Genomic DNA, 23,429 nt, shown 5'->3' with positions numbered 1-23,429 from the left:
ACTGATTCTTCAGTATCTTCTGGAGACCGTGGTAGCCATGGAACCCACTTCCAGCCAGGAAGATAAATCAGTAGTCTCTGGGAAGCAGTTCCCGTTCTGAATAAAGAGGTGGTGTCTGGCAAAGAAAAAGTTGTGAAACCTTTGCCCTTCCACCTTTTGCTTTTGCCTGGACGTGAACATGAGACCCAAAGGAGCACCAACTGCATTGAGACCCAGAGGTAGCCAATGTGAAGGGGTGAGGCCACCACACTTGAAGACCCTGAGAAGGGAAGACAGAGCCAACACACCTGGCAACACCAACAAGCCATCCTTAGCTCTGAGCACCCACTCCGGGCTCACTGTTGACTAAGACAAGATCTCCATCTGTTTAAGCTGCTGTAGTAGTTTATTTTACAGTAGGAATGAACAATGCTAGCGACCCTCAGCCTTCCTGAGCCGTGGCTGCTAACTCAGAGCCTACTGCTATCCTGGGGCCACTCTCTGAACTCATTCCTGCCCCAGCCGGGGTCTCTGCACATCTGTAGATCCTTCTCTTTGGGGCCTCAGCTTAAATCCTCTACCGCAGAAAGTCCTGGTGCACAGTATAGAGAGCCCTCGGGGCTCCGGTACCCCACAGTCCTGCTTATTTTCACTGCTCCCCTGATGACTCCCTGACACCTCCCCTCCTTTTCCTATGGCACTGGATGTGGGCCACACAGAGGACAAAAGTCCTCAGCTGGATTCCGCCTCTGTAGCCCTAGCCCAGGACACCCAGTAGGCACTCAATAGAGGTTGCTGATTAGTTCATTATGGACCGGTCAGTGTCATTCTCTTGGGACCACGCTGTCACTCTCCGCTGGGGAGGTGGAAACCCCTCACATTCCACACTCTGATGCCCAGGCAGGAGCAGCTATGGGCAGCACCCCTGATTCTAGGAGCCTGTCCTTCACTTGCCACACCTACTGCGGGGTGGCCAATGGCTTCCTCCACTTCTTGTCACTCATCTCCAGGTTAGACTTCGAGACAGCAGGACTGTCTTCCTGCTTCCCGCTCCACAGACAGTGCCCGGACCATCAGCATGCCTAAGGAGTGAAGGAATGGCAGGGGTTCCTGTAAGGATTGGTCTGTTTCCCCACCCTAGAAGACGCTAGCTGGACCTGGAAATATGAGGGCCTGAGATGGACTCCAGCCCCACAGACAAGCTGAGCATGCTGGGGGGGTCTGTAACCCCAGCACAGGCAGGGTGGAGACAGGTGGATCCCTGGACTCACTGGGCAGCCTGCCAGGATAAATGGATGTGCTCCGACTTCAGTGAGAGGCCCTGTCTCAGAGCATGGGCTTGAGCAGCAGCACAGCTCAGCAGGTAAAGTAGTGAGAGCAGGTCCCTGACACGTGGGAGCCATGTTCACACACGCATCGTTTATAAACGCTAATAGAAATAAAAATAAAGGTTTTTAAATTAAAAATTAAAGAATAAACTGGTGGTGGTAGCACATGTCTTTAATCCCAGCACTCGGGAGGCAGAGGCAGGCGGGTCTCTGAGAGTTCGAGGCCAGCCTAGTCTACAAGAGCTAGTTCCAGGACAGCCAAGGCTACACAGTGAAACCCTGTCTCAAAAAGAAAAATATTAAAGGAGGCAAGAAATTGAGGAATATCCCTGATATGAACCTCTGACTCTCACATGCACAAGGACGCATGTGCCTCTGCAATACATACATTCACGTACATGAACACATACACACATGCACCCTCCCCCGCAGGCATGCCGTACACTCTTTTAATTCCCAGAACTCTGGAGGTAAAGGAAGGCAGGTCTTTCAAGTTTGACAGCAGCCTGGTATACCTAGTGACTTCCAGGCAGAATTATTTGGTGAGACTCTGTCTCAAAACAAGACAGAAATAAAGTCAATCTAAAAGGGGGGAACATCCCCCTCGCCCATCCTGTCCCCAGCCCCCTGCACCTAAATCCAATTAGTCAGAGAAGTGCATCCCCTGAAGTCAGCAGAGGGGGTGGCTCCCTCCCAGCTCAGGGCATCCTCATTGCCCACCTGTCAGTCAGGTGTTGCCTCCTCCCCAGCCCCTCCCTGAGTCCACTGCAGCCCCCAGCCCACGGATGTTCTTTTTTCCACAGCACTTCACAGATGTGGACCCCTTGCCAGCGGCAGGCAGTTGACCTCAGGGGTCACTCTCAAGGTGTTTTGAGTCACTGTGACAGAGCTGACCACAAAGAGTGTTGGCCAAGCTCTCTGTTTCACAGAAGAACAAGCAAGGGGTCCAGACTGCTTTGACAGTGCCCATACCAGGACAGGAGAGCTTCAAGCACTAGAGGAATCAGGGACCTTGGGGGTCCAGGCAGTATCACCAATGCCCTCAGGGCTGAGCCAGACTGCAGTCTTCTGCCTGCTAAAGATGCCGTGTGCCACCCGACACTGGCTACCAACTCCTGCCCTCTCCTCAGCCAGTCTGCCTCTGTGCCTCCGAGTTCTCCAGGTTTCAACACAGCCATTAGCCCAGTGAGTGAGTGACCACTAACCTGTAAAGGAAAAGCAGTATCCACTGGCCTGCGCAGTGGTCGTTATTATGGAAATGGGCGAGCAAAGGTTCAAGTCCCACATCTGCCACTTGAAATCTCTGGGTCCATGGGTAAATGATGCAGACTGTTTGCCTGTTGACTGTGGGTTGGACCAACTATCCCTTGGGGCTGCCAGGCAGACTATGAGCAGCCAGGACATGGACAGGAGGCACAGGGCACTGGAGAGCAACCAGGTCCTCGGCGAGGCACAATCAGCATCTCTGCAGAGGCGACAAGGGACTGGGGATGCATGGAGGGACGAAGCCGTGTGCATCTATGAATCCCTGTGAGACAGAAAGAGGCTGGTAACCCTGAAGGAGGAACTAGTCAGCACGGTCACCCAAACCCAGCTACTGCTGAGAGTCCTGGATAAGCCACCAGAAGTCCTGTGGTTTCTGGTAAGTACCTGGGAGATGCTAGGACTTGGAGACACCTCCCAAGTCCCACAGATACTGAGCCCCCTGTGTATCCCAGGTGCTGGCAAAGGGCCTGGCACTGACCAGGGTCCTCCCACGTTACATCTCAGCTAGAAGACCCCAAGGCAGCCAGCTAAGACCAATGACACAGGTAGAAAACCCGGCCTGTCACTGGGTTGTCATTCCATCCCCAACTCCCTTCCCCAGATAATGTGCCCAGATAAAAACATTCACCTCCCAGATTTCTTTGCAGCTAGCCAGACCTCAGGATGAAATTCTGACTATGAGATGACATCACTGTTGTGAATGGCCAATCAAATATCTTTCTGATTTAAAAAAAAAGACTTGCCTCACTGGGTGGTAATGGTACATGCCTTTAATTCCTCCATTTGGGAGACAAAGGCAGGTAGAATTCTATGAGATCAAGGCCAGCCTGGTCTACAGAACAAGTTCCAGGACAGCCAGGGCTACATAGTGAAACCATGTCTTCAAAAGCAAAACAAACGACCAAAAAACAACAAAAAATTAACTTGCCTAGAAAGCTGTGTCCCTCCCCCACCCCCCGGAGACAGACAGACACACACACACACAGTTTTTTTGGTCTGGTGGAGGTGAAGTAGCCACTTTGTGCCAGTGTGAGAGCCACGTGCTAGAGAAGCCAGAAAGGCATCTGGAGAGGCCGCCCAGCTCCGCCGGCCTCCTGCGAGGCTTTGTGTCTCCTCTTTACGCCATCATGCTTGGGTTTCTGCGGCTTGCGACTCGCTGCGAATCCTGACTCATCACCAGGCCATCTTGGGGACCTTCAGAACGCTCGGCAGCACATCAGCCAGGACAGCTGTCTCCTAAAGAGAGGAGGAGCACAGCTGGATGAGTCAGTCCTGAGGCCCTGGGGCCTGAGCAGCAGATTGCCCCTGAAAGGGAAGTGCTGAATGCCTCTTCGAGACTTAGGGGGACTGGGGGCCTGCAGGCCCACACTGTGTGGCCCCCAGCAAGTTCCTTTCCCTCTCTGGGCTTCAGCTTCCCTTACGGTGTGGACTTGGTGGCTTTGGTGGAGTCTGGTGGGAAATGGGTGTTCCTTTTGCCCTCATATTCAGTGAGGAAGTAGCTGTTCGGTGGGAGAGGGTCTAGGAAGGGCAGGCACTGGTTTAGCTTAGGTGCCAAGAGTCATTCGTCAGGAGGATGAAGAGAAGGCTAGGGTCAAAGCACTTGCTGTGCTGGCATTCAGATCCTTCCTGTCCATGTAAATGCCAGGTGGGCGTGACAGAGACAAGGGTCCTTAGAGCAAGTTGGCTGCTAGAATGAGCCAGTCCTTGGGCACCATGTTCACATGAGACCCTTCTGAAATGAATAAGCTGGACAGTGACCAAAGAAGACTTCTAATGTCAGCATTGAACCTCCACATGCACATGAACACATACGCACACACGTATGCAGCCACCCACATTCCAACATGGATACCCGTACCATATACACACACACATACATACATACACACACGTACAGTGGGAAGGGCCAACAAGATGGTTTAGTGGATGAAGGCTTGCAACAGGAGCCTAACGATCTGAGTTCAGTCCCCAGAACCTACAGTGGCTGGAGAAGGCCAAATTCTGAACGTTGCTCTTGGCCCTTCACATCATGGCATGTGCACCCAAATTCACGTTAACATACATTATGAAATAAAATAGCATGTCATTGTGTAGTCAACAAGGAAATGGGTTTGTATAGGTTGAGCCCATGCAGAACTCTAGATCTGGGGTTCGGGAACAGGCTTCGCTGTCTTTCCAGTTATGGAGAGACCCAAAGGAGGTAAAGCTGCTGCCCCCCAAAAACACAAAAGCAGGTCCAGGCCAAGACTCAAGTCTTCTTACCAATAAAGTAGGCACTCCGAAAACATTGCCCCATCACCGACCACTGAGGGGACAACATCTGCAAGGGTGGACAGATGCCAGTGCAGAGCCAGCCCCGGGAGTGTTTGGAACGGCACTGGTCAGCCACCGGAGCACAGCAGGATACGGTTCTAGTGGGGACGTTGGGGAGGCTTCTTGGAGGAGGCAGCACTGGCGGGGGACATTAGGAAGAAGTGGGAACCGGGTGACTGGCTTCCTGACACATGTATCCCTCAGGAAGATTGCGTCCTCCTGGATGGGGATGACAAAGGCAGCTTGCTCTTAACTGCCTCCCCCACCAGACCGAGCACTCCCCTGAAGTCTTCTGTGCTTGGCAAATGCAGAGGGGAGAAGGAGCTGGGGTACCCAGGACACACTAGCTGTGACTCTAGACATGACATGGATGCTGAGAGGCCAAGAAACGGGAAGCAGCAGGCTGGATGGTGGTGGCGCACACCTTTAATCCCAGCACCCGGGAGGCAGAGGTAGGTGGATCTCTGTGAGTTCCAGGCCAGCCTGGTCTACAAGAGCTAATTCCAAGACAGACTCCAAAACTACAGTTTCAAAACAACAAAAAAAGAAAAAGAAAGAAATGGGAGGTGGCTAGGGCCAGAGACAACTGAAGGCAGACAGCTCCTCCCTCTCCCTTCCTCTTTCTCTAGCCTGTATGGTGGGTCTCATGGTGGGTCCTTCCCAAAATTCCCCCCTTTCCCTCTCCTCTCTCTCTCTCTCTCTCTCTCTCTCTCTCTCTCTCTCTCTCTCTCTCTCACACACACACACACACACACACACACACACACACACAAAACTTCTGTAATCTGACTCATTCTGTAGAAAATGGGGGAGCCCTAGATGTGGCTATGGACAGGGAAGGGGACCTTCTTGTTCGTTCAGGTGTGGACTATTGATTCCACCGATGCTGGCAGGGCTGGGATTCAATCAGGAGTCCTCAGTCACCGAACTGTGACAGTGGATTTGATCTCCACAGAGACCAGGGAAAGATCTGGATGCATAGGAACCAGGGGATGGCTTTGTTCCTGAGCCATTCCTCCTGACCAAGAAGGCTCAGTATTCCCTAGATCAATTCTAAAATGCAAAATTTCAGGCTGAGAAGATGGCTCAGTGGCTAAGAACCCAGAGGACCTGAGTTCTATTCCCAGTTCCCACAACTATCTGAACTCTAGTCTCAAGGTATCTGATATCCTTTTCTGGTCTCTACGTGCATGTAAATGATGCACAGGCAGACAGATATGCAAACAAAAGACCTATAAACATAAGAAATAAATGTGCCAGGTGGTAGTGGCACATACCTTTAATCCCAGCACTTGGGAGGCAGAGACAGGCGGATCTCAGAGAGTTCTAGGCCAGCCTCATCTACAAGGTGAGTCCCAGGGCAGCCAGGGCTACACAGAGAAACCCTGCCTCAAAATGAAAGAAAGGAAGAAAGAAAGAAGGAAAGGAAGGAAGGAAGGAAGGAAGGAAGGAAGGAAGGAAGGAAGGAAGGAAGGAAGGGGGAGGGAGGGAGGGAGGGAAGGGAAGGGAAGGGAAGGGAAGGGAAGGGAAGGGAAGGGAAGGGAAGGGAAGGGAAGGGAAGGGAAGGGAAGGGAAGGGAAGAAAGCAAGGCAGGCAGGAAGGAAGGCAGGAAGGCACATTTGCACATTTTCTCAACAAAGAAGAGAGGGCAAAAAGCAAATAAACTCCAAACTCGCCCTCATTCACTCACCCCCAAAAGGTTCACTTGGGGTTTCCTTTTGGAGCCTGTATACGGAATCTACTCATGTTCATTGTAACAGGGGCCTAGATCTTCACAAGAGCCCAAAGCCACCAGTGGAAACAGATCCAGGAAGAGTTAGACTTTTCTCTTCAAATAAATGCAGCCTGATTTTCAGCCCTTTATATTATATGTGTCTTAGGGTTTCTATTGCTGTGAAGAGATACCATGGCCACAGCAATTCTTATAAAGGAAAACATTTAATTGGGGCTGACTTATAGTTTCAGAGGTTTAGTCCATTGTCATCAAGGCAGGAGACATGGCAGTGTGCAGGCAGACATGGTGCTGGAAAAGGAACCAAGAGTTCCACATCTGGATCCTCAGGCAGCAGGAAGAGACTGAGACACACTGGCCAGGCTTGAACATCTGAGACAACGAAGCTCCCCCTAGTAACACACTGCCTCCAACAAGGCCACACCTCCTGATAGTGCTGCTCCCCACGGGCCTATGGGAGCTGTTTTTATTCAAACCATTCCAGTATGTGATACAGTAACAGGGACCAGATTGGAGCAGCTTCACTGACTTTGAATGAAAGTGTTCACAGCTACTTGAAGGTGTCAAAATCTTGTCCAGTCTGGCAACATAGGCTTCTTCTAATCCCAACTACTCAGCCTGCAGAGGCAGAGGTTCAAGGTCAGTACCCAAAGGTGTTAATGTAGGCTTCTGGGGGAGAAATGTCATCAGCAGTTTTAGCTTGATTGAACCCTGAGAACCACAGCACCAACCTGTCAGGCAAGATGTGCCCCTTGGTTCAAAACGGGCATAACCTTTATGGCCACGAACTGCTTTCTGATAGGGATTTGAGGCCTGCTACACAGGAGAGAACCCACGCCCGGTACTGTAAATAAGGTCAAAAAGCCCACGACTGGGGCACGCAAAGGCCCTGGGGGAAACCTATACCTGTTGTTTTGCTAAATGAACATAGTCTCAAGCCACCTTCTGAATATTACTGTTTGCATCCATGCATCTTTGCTGCCCCTCAGCCTTGGATGGAGAAGCATCCGCTTGCAGAGGGTGGTGATTAAGGCAGAGCCTTGGAACTGGTCAAAATGCTGAGCATGAGTGATTTCAAGTACTCAGTTCTAAACAGGATGCCCAAATCACCCTCTCCAAGATCTAAGAAATGGGGCATCTATTTCATCCCTTCCAAGACTCAGGGACTGCTGTAGAAGAAAGAATGGCTCGATTGTCAGAGTCAGAGGGCAGGGAGGAGAGCTGGGAAATGCTCTCTTCTGGACATGGGTGTCGCCCCCATGAGCTCACAGCTGTGGTTGCCCAGCAGGAGCTGCACAAGGTGCCCCATGAAAACATGCATACAAGTCTGTGTGTGCACGTGTGTGTGTGTGTGCACGTGCATGCGCACGCTTATGTGGAAGTGCACAAACATACATGTGCACACTAGGACTGGAGGCAGAAGATAGTGTAAGGAATTTTCCAACCACTGTCCACTTTATATATCAAGATGTTCTCTCCTTGAATCTGGAGCTCATCAATTTAAGCTTGACTGGCTGGGAACCCTAGGGGCCTACCTGTCTGGGCCCTTCCTCCACTGGGGTTACACGTGTGATTATGCCTGCCCTTCCCATGGATGCCGGGGTTCTGAACTTGTACCAGGGCCATGATACTGGCTCAGCACCTCACTGAAAGATCCATCTACCCGGTCACCAAAGTGTTTACAACAAGGATTATACCCCTTCCCAGTCCCATCCCCTGGTGTGTGCAAGGCTGGTACAATGAGTTTGATCAGCTACCTTATGGGTTAGCTCTGTAAGCATCAGAAGCTATCTGGCCCAGAATTCACAGGGGGAGTGTACTCAACCAGAACCCAAGGTGGCTGGGCTTGCAATAAGAGCCTCCATGCCAGTCCATCTGTGAGGCACCCAGACAACCCTAGCCCTGGCCCTTCCTGACAGTGTCAGAAACAGAACAGGGTGGCTTTGTGCATTTCAGTCTTGTCTGAGAAACGAGCTAATACCGCACCTGTCAGGGGAGGCAGCATGGATTTGTGGGGTATGGACTGTGGAGCAGGGTAACCCTGGTTTGGAATGCAAGCGCCTCCCATGAGGGACTTATTGAAGGTTATTCTCCTTGTCTTTAAAATGGGTATGAATGATGATGATATCAATACTTGGTTTGAGAGTGAGCATGGGTGCCCCACCCAGTAAATAATCAGATCTCAGCAAGATCTGCCCTTCCCTTCTGAGTGGGCTTCCTTAAGAGCCTGAAACAGAACTTGTTCCTAAAGGGGCAGCGACAGAGCCATGTCATAGGACATGGCTGCCTTGCTAATGCTAACTGTCCCAGGAGGGACATGTCAGCCTTTCTCAAATCCAAGGTGTCACTGAGAGGAAAACATTTTGTTTTCAGATGCTAGACGTTAGGGAGCTCACGTCTTAGAATAAATGGCACTCTGTGCATGGTGTCACAGGGCAGAAACTATGCTGGGCACACACAGTTGCCAACCCGGATTTTGGTGCCTTGGAAAAGCCTCGGCTGAGTCATGAGGCACCATCTTTTCTCTTTCTTTCGTGTCCTGAGGATTCTGGAATAGAGGGGATACCTCAGCAAATACCTGACCAATGGCTCGCCCATCCCTTCATTCACTGAAGAACCAATAAATAAATCAACCAAAATGGTGCCTGTTGATAAAAACCATGTTCTAGGCCAGGAGAAGTGGCGTATGCCTTTAATCCCAGCACTCAGGAGGCAGAGGCAGGTCTCTGAGTTCAAGGCCAGCCTGGTCTACAGAGAGAGTTCCAAGATGGCCAAGGGTACACAGAGAAACCCTATCTCAAAAAACAAAAACACAGAGAGAGAGAAAGCCAACCAGGTATGGTAGTACATGCCTGTAATTCTAACACTTGGAAGGCTGTGGCAAGAGGGTCACTGCATGCTGGAAACCAGCCTGAGCTACACATGGAAACCCTATTTGAACACTCAAAATTACTCAGACATGGAGGCACAGCTATAGTCCTAGAACTTGGGAGAGAGAGAGACAGACAGATCTCTGTGAGCTTGAACCAACCTATTCTATGCAGTGAGTTCTAGACCAGTTAAGACTACATTGCGAGATGCTGATGTGTGTGTGTGTGTGTGTGTGTGTGTGTGAGAGAGAGAGAGAGAGAGAGAGAGAGAGAGAGAGAGAGAGAGAGAGAGTAAAATGTTGGTCTAGCATGTGAAGACCTGGGTTCCACCCCAAGACAAGCCATCTATAGTGACTCAATGCCTATAATACCCACCAATTGGAAGATGGAGGCCATCCTGGGAGAACTGTCTCAGAGAGCTAGGGGGATGGTCAATAATGTGCTTGCCTTACAAACACAAAGCCCTGGTTTAACTCCAGGACTTGTGTTAAAATGGCAGCTATGGTTCTGTACTTACAATCCCAGCACCAGAGAGACAGAGACAGGAGGATCCTGGGGGCTCACTGGCCTGTCAGTCTAGCCCAACTAATGATCTCTAGGCCAGAGACTCTGTCTCAAAGGGGGTAGACAGTGGTCCTGAGGATGACATCTGAGGCTGTCCTCTGACCTCTGCACCCAGCACACACATGGGCACACAGACATGGGCACACACACATGGGCACACACACATGGGCACACACATGGGTACACACACATGGGCACACACGTGGGCACACATGGGCACACACATGGGCACACACATGGGCTCACACACATGGGCACACAAGCACATGGCACACAAGCACATGGGCAAACATGCACATAGGCACACACACATTTTTAAGGTATTTAATTTGGTTTAATTAAAGAGGAACTTCAATGCTCAACTAATGCTAAAATAAATTTTTGTATACATTTCATGTATGCAAAGTCAAAACAGTTGTTCATCCCAAACCTGTCACCCAGACAACTTTGTGGAGCAGGCGCTAATTGGCTATCTATTCTTTGTCATGGACTAAGGAAGCTGCAAGCACGGAGATTTATGGCCTTGACTTCAGAGAATGTCTAGGCTAGTAAAGAAAAAAAAGCAGTAAAACAAAAACAAAATCCTACAGTCACATAGTAAATATCACACACACACACACACACACACACACACACACACACCCTCAGGAAACATTGCCGAAGAGAATGGAAGACCCAGGGGGTGGGGAGGTCTTCTGAACATGGTAGGGCGACTGCACTCAGGAACTCCCAATAGCTTTGGTTGTCGGAACAAGACCTGCACAAAAACCAAGTCCTTTAGCATGGGGACACTCTCCACTGCACCTGCCGTTAGCATGGGGACACTCACCACTGCACCTGCAGCAGAGGATTTGTTTTTAACTGTTGGTTGATGTTGGGGATGGAGAGTTTTCTTTATGGGTGTGGCTTCTGGTAGTTCAGACATGCCCCTGGATGATCTTACACCCATGCGTATATGGACAGCACAAATTGAACTTAGTGGATTATATTCATTATTTTTTAGAAGCAGACATGAAGTTGGGGTAGTATGAATATGATAAAATATGAAAAAATGATAAAAATACATCATACACATGTATGAAATTCTCAAAGAATTAACAAAAAATATATTTAAACAAACAACAACAACAACAAAAAAAAAACAGTTGAAGAGATGGCTCAGGGAAAGGGCACTTGCTCCTCTTGAGAAGACCCAAGTTCAGTTTTTAGCACCCATTCAGTTCTCAGCATTCACAACTGCCGGTAACTCCAGAGGATCCAATGCCCTCTACTGGCCTCTACACTCACACAGACACATAATAAATGATAAAATAAAACTTAACAGAAAACTATCCTGACTCCATTATCTACCCAAACACATGTACACACACGCACGCACACACACACACACACACACGCATGTGCGCGCGCACACACACACATGCACGCACACACTGCTCTACAGCTAAACCTTGGATGGCGGGATTGCTGGGCCTGAGGACGTCACAGCCTGGAGGACACTGGTCTGGCCTACATTAGACGTGGCTGAAATGAAAACACATGTTTCAGAACTCTCTGCCATCCAGGTCATTGTTGCTGCTGCAGAACACAGCCTGAGTCACAAGTGCCCTTTTTAAAGTCATCCCCACCTTCCTACGAAGGAGGCAGGCTGGAAAGCTGGGAACTGAAGGAAGGCCCTGCAAAGAAGCACAGGGGGCCCCGAGGCTCCAGGCTGGACCGTTGCAGCTGCCCCTAGAGGGACAGTCACAAGGCAGGGCACTGGATGCAAAGGAATCAGGTTGAGGAGATGAAACAGAGATGAGAGAGGGCCACCCTCATACCACACTCAAGCCCCAGCTCTCAGGGTCCCAGAGGCCACCTACACTCAGCAAGAGCCTCCCTAGGGTCAGGATTAAGAAGGGTCTCTTCTGGAGTCATAGCCACCCTACCTGTGAAATGGGTATGACAGTAAAATACTCAGCCAGGTCCCTGAGGGATTCCATGAACTACTCACATGTAGAGCTTGGTGACGTGCAGGGATCCCTCCCTGAATAAGCTAAGAGGAAGACACTAGAGTCACCACAGCAGGCTCAAGGCTACACCCTGGTCAGGTCTAGGGAAAGAAGCCTTGGATTCTGCAGGCCCATCTATCCGTGTCTCCTTTCTCTTCCCTGCTTCTCGGGCCCTCTGAGGTCACAGGTCAGGTCTCTGAGGTCACAGGTAAGGTCCCCTCTTTTACAGTCTTCCTGGGGCAGAACTGCAGCTTTGAGAAGCACACCTGAGAGGAGGGACCAGGGACAGAAACCAGGAGACGACAGCAGAACCTGACTTCTCGCCTACTCCACCACTGGCTAGAGGGAGGGTGAACAGCCTAAACCAATTCCTGTCTCTGTGCCCCATCTGCACGGCAACAGTACTGAATCCCACAGAGCCAGGGAGCTCAATGAGGACGTGCATTCGGGGCTCTTGGTTCCCTCTCCCAGTACCAGGACCAGAACTGAAAACAGAGGGTCCTTAGTTTTGGTTTCTTCATTTTGTTATGATTTTCTCTGTTTTATTTGTTTTGAGACAAGACCAGATAGCCCATGCTGGCTTGGTAATCAAAAGTGTTATGCAGCCAAGGCTGGCTTTGAACTCCAGATCCTCTTGTCTGCATCTCCTAAGTGCTAGGATTACAGGTGTGTGCCACAATGCCTGGTTTCTGAGGTGCTGGGCAAGCATTCTACCAACTGAGCCACACCCCCAGCTCCTTTCTGGTTTTGCTTTGTTCTGTTTTTTCAGCAGTGTGGATTGAATTTAGGGCTTGGCACACGCTAGCATTGTTATAGAGCTATATCCCCCCCGCCTTATTTTTTTAAAACAGGGTCTTACTAAGTTCCCCACACTTGCCTTAAATTCTCTGTGCAGCTCAGGCTGGCCTTGCACTTACGATCCTCCTGCCTCAGCTCTGGCGTAGCTGGGATCCCCCGCCTGCACCATCAGGTTTTTTTTTTTTTTTTTTGGTTTTTCACTGAGAATAGAAAGGAGTTTGGAAGATGAATTGAGGACAAAGGTGCTAGAAACACTGTCACCGTGCTCCCTTGCACACTTTCCTCATACATGCAGAGGTGTGAACACACACGTGTGCATGCACAGACACATGCACACTTCCTCATACATGCAGAGCTGTAAAGACACACACCTACATACATACACACATGCACACCTCATACATGCAGACACATGCACACACATGTGTACACAGGTGCGCACGCACACACACACACACACACACGAGAAATGGGTTCTTAGGAAATGCTCTCAAAACAGAAACTCCTCTTTGTTTTATGGAACCAGAATAAAAATTCACCAGTCTGGGGGAGCAGAAGGGAGGGAGAGAGGAGCAGCCTCAGCTTCAGGTCCTGAAAAGTGAGAGGTAGGGTTACTACCCACCCATGAAGGAGACCTGACCCTCTGCCTGGTGGCCTGGGAGGATGGGCACTGTCCTTCCCTCCTGCCCCCCTTGCTTCCTGCATTCTTCAAGGCAGTCCTGCTCTAGCTGCGTAAGCCAAGCTGGCCTCCTTTGCCCTCCCCGGCTCCCCAAGCCCAGTTCACAGGCACTGACCACCACACTCAGCGCCCTCCAGTTCATTTCTCCGTTTGTGGACTCCTCGTTTGTTTCATATGAAATGTAAGGAAAGTTCCTGACAGCAGAAATCCTCTGGCTCTGTGAGCTGAGCAAGAGCCCAGTAAACAGTAGGCATTTAAAGTACAGGAAAGAACCAACCAGTGTAAGCCACACCAAGGCAGAAGGGAGGCAGGTGAGGGGTGAGAGACGGCCACCTCTCCCCAGCTCAGGCAGAAGTTGTCTGGGCACGTGTGCCACAGTGCACATGCGGAAGTCAGAGAACAACTCTGTGCACCGTTCGCTCCTTCTGCCTGTGTGTGAGCTCTGGATTGATCTCGGATCATCAAGTACCTTTACTCAAAAAGTCCTGTCAAGGTAGATGTCCACTCATCTATGTCCACCATCTGTGTCCACCCATCATCTATTTACCCGGCCCTGTTCCTGCTGGTTTGTTTTGTTTTTGTTTTTTTGTTTTGTTTTTTGAGACCGGGTTCCTCTGTGTAGCCTGGCTGTCCTAGAACTCACTCTGTAGATCAGGCTGACCCGAACTCAGAGATCCACCTGCCTCTGCCTCTGGAGTGCTGAGATTCAAGGTGTGCACCACATGCCACCACTTCCTGGCCCATTCCTGACTTTTGATCTAAGGTCCTGCTGTGTCACCCCAGCTGACCTGGTACTTGTTATGTAGCGCAGGCCAGCCTCAAATTCAAGATCCTTCCTCTCAGCCTCCCAAGGCACCAGGATTTACTGCAGGAGCCGCCCTACCCAGTACCACTTTGGGTCTTTTTGTTTGATTTGGTTTTGTTTTCTGATGCTGGCCTTGAAATCACCCTGCAGCCCAGACTGATCGTGAACTTCAGAATCCTCTTGTCTTCCCCTCTCAAGTGTTGGGATGGCAGGCTTGTGCCACCAGCTTGGAGCTCTGCTTCCTTGGGCCTCAATCTACTTGGCTCTCAAATGGACCTGCAGCAGCACTGCCCACTTGGTCCAACTGTCGTGAGAATCACTGAAAAGTAGCTCCTGCCAAACACAACCCTGGCACATAGGGTCTGGGGTTATTACTTAATTACTTCTGTGGGGGCAGCCTCCCCTACCCAAATACAAATAAAATTCCAGATTCTGTTCTAAGAGCTTAGAAACTCCCAGCAGAGCTATGCAGGAAAAAGTCTGTACTGAGCTCTAAAAAAAACCTCCCAATCAGGAAGGTTTAGCCGCCGTCACTCACCCACCCACTCTTCCAGCCCAGGCAAACTAGAGTTAACCCTGGCCTACACAGAGTACAGTGTCCAGCAGGACCCTGGGAAAGAAGAGAAGAAAAACTGCACATAATTCTTCCCCAGCTCTGTCCTCCCCTCCCCCGGCTTCTCAAAGCACTTTCCTGCCATTTGATGCTGGACCCACAACCCCCACCTCAATCTGTTGGAACACCCAGGTGTCCAAACTGCCTAGCACACTGGTCTTGAAGGCTCCAGCTGAGCCCTTGGCAGACATCACTAATCAAGTGAGGCATATACCAAATCCCTTCTCACCTAGAGCTCCAGGCAGACATTACCAATCAATCAGATGGCTGGGGGGGAGGGGGGTGAAAAGGATACTTCAAATCGGCCTTCAGGCAGTGAGATCTGCTGCGTATTCTTCCTACAGCCTAGTGGAGCCTGTACCATAGCCCAGCCTGCAGCCTGAATGAATGAGTTAATGGATAAACAAATGCACACCCGGCTTGCCCAAGGACTCAGAAACCCAAGATACAACAGATAACATTCTGTCCACCTGGAGGACCATGAGTGAGAGTGGGGGACTGTATCCCCTTCACCCGCCCATGGAACGGTGCCCATCTCCTCCAGATCCCCACCACATCTCCTCCTGGCTGTATGACCTCGAGAAGGGCACCTACTCTCTGTGCCCCTTGCCTCCTCCATGGGATATGGAGTATAAGGAGCCTTCCTTAAAGACCGGTGCTTGGTTCAGCCTTGACCTGGCGAACGAGAGAACAAGCTGTTCAAAACTGAAGAAATGCCAGTCTTTCTTACTGCCTGGCAGGTCCATGAAGTTCCTGAAGCTGGGCTCCGGGTCTTGCTAGGTGCTTTGCCCCTGGCTAGGACCATGTGAGGCAGACAGACACTGCTGGGTGCAGTCCTTTAGGGGTGAAAATGGCTGCTGCCAGGGCTGCAGGACTCCAGCCTTGCTCCCCAGCACTTGAGGTTACACAGTAACCTTCCTGGAGAACAGCTCTGATCTCCTGAATCTGGGAATCACAAACCTCTTGGATTCAGACAGGCCCCAGCTGTAACTCCTGCACTGCCTTGCCCTGCTGCCACATGAGGCCCAGGGTCTCTGACCCCATGGAGGAGGCTGCATATCAAACTAGAGAAGGTTGCTGAGAAAAACATCTGCCTCCCTCCTCCCCGCATTACCAGAGGCTGGAGCACAGGGAAAGAGGCTGGTGTTGAAGGGGCATCTGGGCCAATCCCCAGAACATACAGCCCCGCTCCCTGGACCTCAGTTTACCCATGTGGAAATGGGGAGAAGGGGTGCTTTGCCTTGGTCGTCATTCCTTCTGCACATAACATTCATTGATTTACTTAGCCTACGGATGTTTAGTGAGCACCAACTGTATACCAGGTCCTCACTGGACCCCTTTCCCAATCTATACCGGAAAGTCCCTCAACCTCCTTGGTCTAAGGTCTTAGTGTTAGCATGGGAGCTTCTGGGCCTCCCCTGTCGGCTCTGTGAGACACCATCTACTTTCTCTACCTGCAGGGCAAAGCTCTATCTTGTTCTTCCATGGACTTCCATGGTCTCCAGATCACAGTTCTGAAAGCTGAGAGGACAAACTGAAGAAATCAAAACCTTCCTCCTGCCTCCTAGCATACTGTCTCTAAGGTGCCTTTGCCTGGGCACTCTTTCCTTCAGCCACCCTAAGCGCCCCAAGGGTGAGTCCTATCGCTGGCCAGGCACCTCTCTAGACACCCCTAAGTCTGGTGTATGCAGCTTCCCGTGTGCTTACAATGCGTAAGGGCTCTGATGTAGGGCTGGTATCACCAGGTCCCCAGTGATCCGTGCCCTGCTCAGAGCCTCCATCCCAGCAGACACTTGGTAAATATTGAGGTATTAATTAACTTCCTCTAGGGAATGGTGACTCAGACCAGATGTAATCTCCCCAACTCAGGGAAGAAAAGCTCGTGCCCCAACCTCACTCAGGTGAACTCTAGAACCCTTACCTTGTACACTGTTCCCCTCCACAAGGTGACTGCGAGTGCATGCACGGGTACACACAGTCTCTCACACACACTTGTGTGCCCATTGCGTGCCCAAGCCGAGGTCTGCATGCAACTCACCCACTCTGTCCACATTTAAAGTCCCCGCAGTGCGAGGCAGTGCGAGGCCACCAGTCACAGTCATGCCTGTCCCAGGACACACACACCCGCACAGTTCAGCTGACCTTGCGCCTCCTTCAGTGGGAGTTTTCTGATGACATTTGTGGCAATTCCCCTGCCCAGGGTCACCCCCCCAAAAAAAAATCAGGGGGTTTTATGAAGTCAGACAACTGCTCAGCTTGCTGACCCCCAAGCCAACTCATCCACCCTTGAGAAGGAAGACTGAGGACAGGTGGCAGAAAGAAGTCCCCACACCCCCTAGAGACTCGGACCACACAGGAGGCACTGAAGAGAGCTTTACCTGTAGCAGTGGCTGGGAAAGGGGGGGGACACCAAACCCAAGGAGGGGCCCAACTCCTTGCCCACCACCCCTTCTGTTCCCACTATGATTCTCAAGCTGGTCCCTGGAGCTATTGTTTGGGTCACAGCTCTGAGAATGACTGAGTGTATGGAATTAAGAATGATCTTTGCCTTCCTAGGGGCTCCGAAGACTTCTGGTCTTGAGGAACTTGGCAAAAATATATATAAACTATAGATATAGACATATCTATAAATTTATCTTTTATCAGGAGCTAGACCCAAAGAACTGGACTTGGCTCCACTGGCATTATTTCTAGGCACCCACAGAATGGGGTTCGAATCCTGCCACCATCCCTTTCTGACACTGTGACCTCATGTCTCAAGTTTCCCCGGTAACTACTGGGAACGGATAGCGCACATTGTGGGCCACAGACTCCCTTGACCAGCTCAGTCTCCCCAGCTGTGGGGTGAGATAAAGGATTCCACCCCCTCCCCAGCCTGTACACCTTTGAGATAGGTATGGCTCTCTTCCTCCCAGGATTCACCAGGGCACATTGGGAAGCATGTTCCATTGCCACATGGCCAATAGGATGTCAGTCAAGCGTGCTTGCTCTGAGAACAACCCCCCTCCTCAAATGCAGTCCTGGCTGCTTTGAGTCAGTGGGGAGAGGTGCACTGACTACCCAGAGAGCTGTGCCTGGAGTCCTGTGGTTTTGCACAAGGTCTCTTTATTGCTAGTGTCTAAACTTCCTCACACGGAAACCTAAGAAAACTGTTCCCAGCTCTTTTGATACTTGACCTTGAGAAAATGCAAAAACTTGAAGAAACAGTTGCTGGGTCCTCTCCTAAAAAGTGGGCAACAGGGTGGGGTGTCTGAACTCCAGTCAAGAGACAGAGGTACTGAAGGGTCTGAAGACAGGGATCGTCAGAGAAGAGACTCCACGTCCCCAGCCCCACAAGGTCCTATCTGTCACTAGTCATCTCCGTGGACGCTGCTTGTCCTTCAAGGGTCCAGCCCTGGATCCTTCCCCTCCCCACAGCAGCCCTCTTCCTCTGTAAGTTTCTCAGTACAGCCTCCCAGGAATCCCTATCCTATAGCCTGTCCCACTGGCCCGTGGATAACTCAGAATAAGGACATAAAAGGCGATGAGTCCTTGGCTTGGGTACTCCTGGGGCTCAGGGTTCTCACCAACCTTTGTTTTTCGAGATAGAATTTCTCTGAAGCTTTGGACCAGGCTGGCCTCGAACTCACAGAGATCCGCCTGCCTCTGCCTCCTGAGTGCTGGGATTAAAGGCCAGCGCCACCACCGAGCGCCACCACCGCCCAGCTCTGACAAAATCTTAACAGGTTACCCCAAGGAACCTTAGAGAGAGGAAGAGATTCAGACCTTCTGCTCAGGGCCCCAAGCTAGGCACACAGTAAGTGCTTCTATTGTCATTGATATTAGTGAGGCAGCAAAGTAGAGGTTACCCAAAGGTGAGGAGGAAGCTGGGGAGGGTTCCTATCTCCCTACCTCCAATCTCCCACCCCTCCGGGCTGGCTCACAACGACAAAGTTTCTCTACTATAGATCAAAATTCACTGGATTTTGCAGTCAGAGGGGAGGCCCTTCCCCGACCATTCCCAGATGTCCTTGGGCTAAAACATCAGGGAATCAAGCCCCAAACTCTATTTTCCATGAGGATACCCTAGTGCCCAGATGCGCCCCCGGACACACACACACCAGCTTTTCTCAAGAGAAGGCTCATATTCCCCAGGTTACCCCCGGCCTTGGCAGGTGAGAAAGAAGAGGCACCGCGTGGCCCTGAGCGGGGAACCGCGCGCGCACCTGCTGCAGGTGAGGCCCAACTGTGCGGAAGGGGGCGGAGCCATCTCCTCGGCTCTCAGGTGAGCCGACCCCCAACTCGTGGGAGCCAGGTCCAGCGTAGCCGCGGCCTTCAACATGGCTCCCGAGAGACGACCCACGCTAAGGACCGCTACCTAGGAGGCTCCGTGTCCCACGCGGTGCCGCGGTCTCAAGAGAACATTCGAGGCAGCGGCGGCGTTGGAGGCCCGGGGTCCGTTCGGTATTTGAATAGCACAAAGGAACCGCCTTGGTCTGATTGGTCAGTCAAGTGGCCCCGGGGCGGGAAGCGGCTGTCATTCGGGAGGCTCCGCACGATTCTATTGGGTAATCTGTAGTGGGGCGGGGCGCTGCTACCCGGCTAAATAGCTGGGGCCGGGGCCGGCCGAGGCTCATTGCTTTGGCGCCGTCTGGGGAGCGTGAGCCTGCGGGTGGCACGGAGCGCATGGTGGCGGCTTCTCTCGGAGCGCCACCGACCCGCTGACCCGGGCTCGGTTCCCTGTGTCCGGTGCGCCCCAGCGACCTGCTGGAGATACACGCAACAGCAGCATTAGCAGCAGCAAAGGCGGCTGCTCCGCCGCCCGCATCTCCGCGGGAGCATGGAGTGCGCCCTGGACGCCCAGAGCCTGATCAGCATCTCCCTGCGCAAGATCCACAGCTCCCGGACCCAGCGCGGCGGCATCAAGCTGCACAAGAACCTCCTAGTGTCCTACGTGCTCCGCAACGCGCGCCAGCTCTACCTGAGCGAGCGTTACGCCGAGCTCTACCGGCGCCAACAGCAGCAGCAGCAGCAACAGCAGCCGCCCCACCACCAGCACCAGCACCTCGCGTACGCGGCGCCGGGGATGCCGGCCAACGCGGCGGACTTCGGCCCGCTCCAACTTGGCGGCGGCGGGGACGCGGAGGCGCGCGAGCCGGTCGCCCGGCACCAGCTGCACCAGCTCCACCAGCTCCACCAGCTGCACCTCCAGCAGCAGCTGCACCAGCACCAACACCCGGCGCCCAGGAGCTGCGCGGCGGCGGTGGCGGTGGCCGGGGCGCCCGCGGGCTGCGCGGGGGCGCTCTCAGAGCTGCCCGGGTGCGCCGCGCTCCAGCCGCCGCACGGCGCGCCCCACCGCGGGCAGCACTTGGAGCCGCTGCAGCCGGGTCCTGCTCCGCTGCCGCCGCCCGCGCCCGCCGCGCTCTGCCCGCGGGACCCTCGCGTCCCGGCCGCCTGCTCTGCGCCCTCGGCGCCCCCGGGGGCTGCCCCACCGACCGTCGCCGCTTCCTCTCCGCCCGCCTCTCCAGCCCCTTCCTCGTCCCCTGGCTTCTACCGGGGCGCGTACCCGGCCCCCTCGGACTTCGGTGTGCACTGCAGCAGCCAGACCACCGTGCTGGACCTGGACACTCACGTGGTGACCACGGTGGAAAACGGCTACTTGCACCAGGACTGCTGCGCCTCCGCCCACTGCCCCTGCTGTGGACAGGGCGCTCCGGGACCCGGCCTGGCGTCCGCCGCTGGTTGCAAACGCAAGTATTACCCTGGCCAGGAGGAAGAGGACGACGACGAGGAGGACGCGGGTGACCTGGGAGCCGAGCCCCCCGGGGGCGCCCCGTTCGCCCCCTGTAAGCGCGCCCGCTTCGAGGACTTCTGCCCGGACTCGTCCCCGGACGCGTCCAACATCTCAAACTTGATCTCCATCTTTGGCTCGGGCTTCTCGGGGCTGGTGAGCCGACAGCCGGACTCCTCGGAGCAGCCGCCGCCGCTCAACGGGCAGCTGTGCGCCAAGCAAGCGCTCGCCAGCCTCGGCGCCTGGACTCGAGCCATTGTCGCCTTCTAGGGACCCCCGAGGACATGGGGACCCTGGGCCCCGCGGGGCTGGGGCCAGACAAAGACTCGGCCAAAGGACGATAGGGAGCGAGCGGGTCCTGGCCAGTCGGTGCGAGCTGGGGGCAAGCAGAGGCTGATGTTTTATAAATTGTAAAATAAAAAAAAAAAAATCTAAAAAATCTTGGACTTTATTTTTGCAGAGAGAAAAAGCGCCTATTTAAGTATGCTTTGTGTTTCTCTTACTCTTTTTTTTTTTCTTTTTATTGTACTGATTGCAGTGGTGTTTAGCGAGGAGCCTGCCACGTGAGGCAGGACTGCTGCCCGGAGGAGGTGCCGGGCAGCCGGGGGCGAGGCTGGGTGCCGGGGCACGCCGGGGGCGCAACGCAGGAGGGCGCGGGCCCGGGACGCCGACTCCAATCAGTTGTCAGAGCCTGGAAGCCCGACGTTCCGCTCTCCTGAGTTCCTCTCTGGGGTGAGGAATGGGTCTTATGAAATTCTGAGCAAAAAAACAAAAGCAAACTCTATCTCCAAAAGGGACGTTTCGGTCACATTTCCTCTCTGGGGGCGGCCTCCAAAGTTCTCAAAATGAGAAGGCAGAAATGAAAACACTTCAACTTTTTTTTTCTTTTCTTGCCGGGGCGGGCGTCTAGAACCCCTCCTCTCCCCGCCCCTCTGGCTCCGTCCTCCTCCCCTCCTCCACCCGCCTCCCGGACCAGGGGGAAGGTGGCGCCCGACACTCAGCACAGTTGGGGAAGGGGTGGGGGGCGAGCAGGGCGAACTACATTTCCCATCATGCCCAGCACTGCGGTCCTCACTAAACAAAAAAGGAAGTCGATTCCTTCACCTGGATCCCCGGCGGCCCCGGGGGAGGGAGGGGCCGGGACCGCCGGCTGCGCTGGAGACTTTTCGCTTTGCTTCACTTAGCTCCTGGTCAGCTGTGGTGTTTGTGTGCGCACTTCTAAGTTACCTTGTCCTGCTTCAGTCTTCGGTTCCATCTCATGAAACCAGCATTGTTCCAGCCTGTGAGAACCCTGTCTGCGTCCTCAGCTCAATATATTTTGTTTAATTTAAAAGCCTTTTGCTGTGAGAAGGCGAGATTCGCCTAGACCCCTTCTGGATCTTTGCCATCACCGTCCCAGGGACTCCAAACCAAGTTGCCAACCTTACCTTCCCGGCCCTTCTTCCTGTATTTTTGTGCATACTAAATTGAATCTCGCCGGGTAAAACTGTTCAAATTATTTGTTTAAATTTATAATCTTAATAAAAAGTCGACTGTAGAGTGTATGGTAGTGCTTTGCTTTCACGTGGGCCTAGAGGTGGGAGAACCTGCACACACACACACACACACACACACACACACACACACGCAAACCCCAGCTCTCCAGAGCTGCGGCGGGCGGGGTCTGCCCACGTCGCAGGGTCAGGGTTGGGAGTCCCGGGTGTGTGTGTGATGTGGGCTCTAGGGAAGGAACCCTGTGCTACGCGTCTCCCAGTCGTCCCTGCCACTCCACACCCCCCTCCAACGGGTCCTGGTCCCATGGGAACCGGTTGCCCCGGGGTCTCCAGCAGGAAGCTGAGCCAGCCTCCAACACATCTCCCTATGCAACCAGGATTGCAAGGGCCTACTTGGCTCCTAGTCTGAGCTCTCTGCAGCCTGGAGACTTCTGGGCCACCCACCCACACTCCCCGCCCTGCACCTCTGACCGCACGTCCGCGCGTTCAGGCTGTAACTTGGGGAAGTTTTTTTCCTTTTCTTTTTCTTTTTTCTTTTTCCTTTTTTTTTTTTAAAGTTGAGTTTGTTATCACTGCTCAGTGCCACTTGGTGGTGTGCTGGCGGCGTCTCCCTCCCTCCTCGCGCCCCTCCCCTCTCCCTTTCTGCTCCCTCGCGCCCGCCTCTCCTTCCTCTTCAGTGGATGGAGGCGAGGCAGGAAGGCTCTAGGCGCGCGCTCCACTCTGACCACCTACGGAATGACCTCAGAGTGGGAGAATGTGCCAAGGCCCGGAGGAAGCTCGCGTTCTTCCCCACTGGAACCAAATTCACATCTGGAGCCGGGGTTCTGGCCCCAGGGCACACGGGTGGTTCCAGCCTTGCTAAAGGGATAGGAAGAACAAACCCGGGTGGCATGGGGCGCGGTGGGGGTGGGGGGCTAAAACGGCGGTCTCTTGTTTGGGGGTGGTAGCCTCTCTCTGTCTCAGGCTGTCTCCCCAAAGATCTCCCGCTCTCATTGGCTCGCCCCCGCGCTCCCCTTCCCTGAGCAAAAAAGCTCCTAGCCACCCGCCGGACGGCTCACGCCGCCCCACCCAATACGCCTCGTTGGGCGACAGGAGGCGCTGTCGCCCAGGGCCCATAGCCCAGACTCCCAGAGGTGAAAGCTATCCATCCTCAGGGGGCTGCGTGGCTCTAGATATCGCTGTCGCGCGTGGCGAAGTTCTTGGGGACACTCTAAAACGCCGGGGGGGG

At 53.1% G+C, this 23,429-nt stretch overlaps 1 protein-coding gene across 1 annotated transcript; it reads left to right on the top strand.

Moving 5' to 3' along the window:
- The first annotated feature begins 19,568 nt into the window (after window positions 1-19,568).
- On the top strand, window positions 19,569-22,245 carry Ier5l (immediate early response 5 like). The gene has a single exon (XM_057755222.1). The coding sequence runs from the start codon at window positions 19,758-19,760 to the stop codon at window positions 20,976-20,978; it is 1,221 nt and encodes a 406-aa protein (XP_057611205.1). The 5' UTR covers window positions 19,569-19,757; the 3' UTR covers window positions 20,979-22,245.
- The last annotated feature ends 1,184 nt before the right edge of the window (window positions 22,246-23,429 follow it).

The sequence above is a fragment of the Chionomys nivalis genome, chromosome 22 (assembly GCF_950005125.1).
Source record: "Chionomys nivalis chromosome 22, mChiNiv1.1, whole genome shotgun sequence".
NCBI classification, from domain to species: domain Eukaryota; kingdom Metazoa; phylum Chordata; class Mammalia; order Rodentia; family Cricetidae; genus Chionomys; species Chionomys nivalis.
This window is presented reverse-complemented; position numbering and strand designations above follow the sequence as displayed.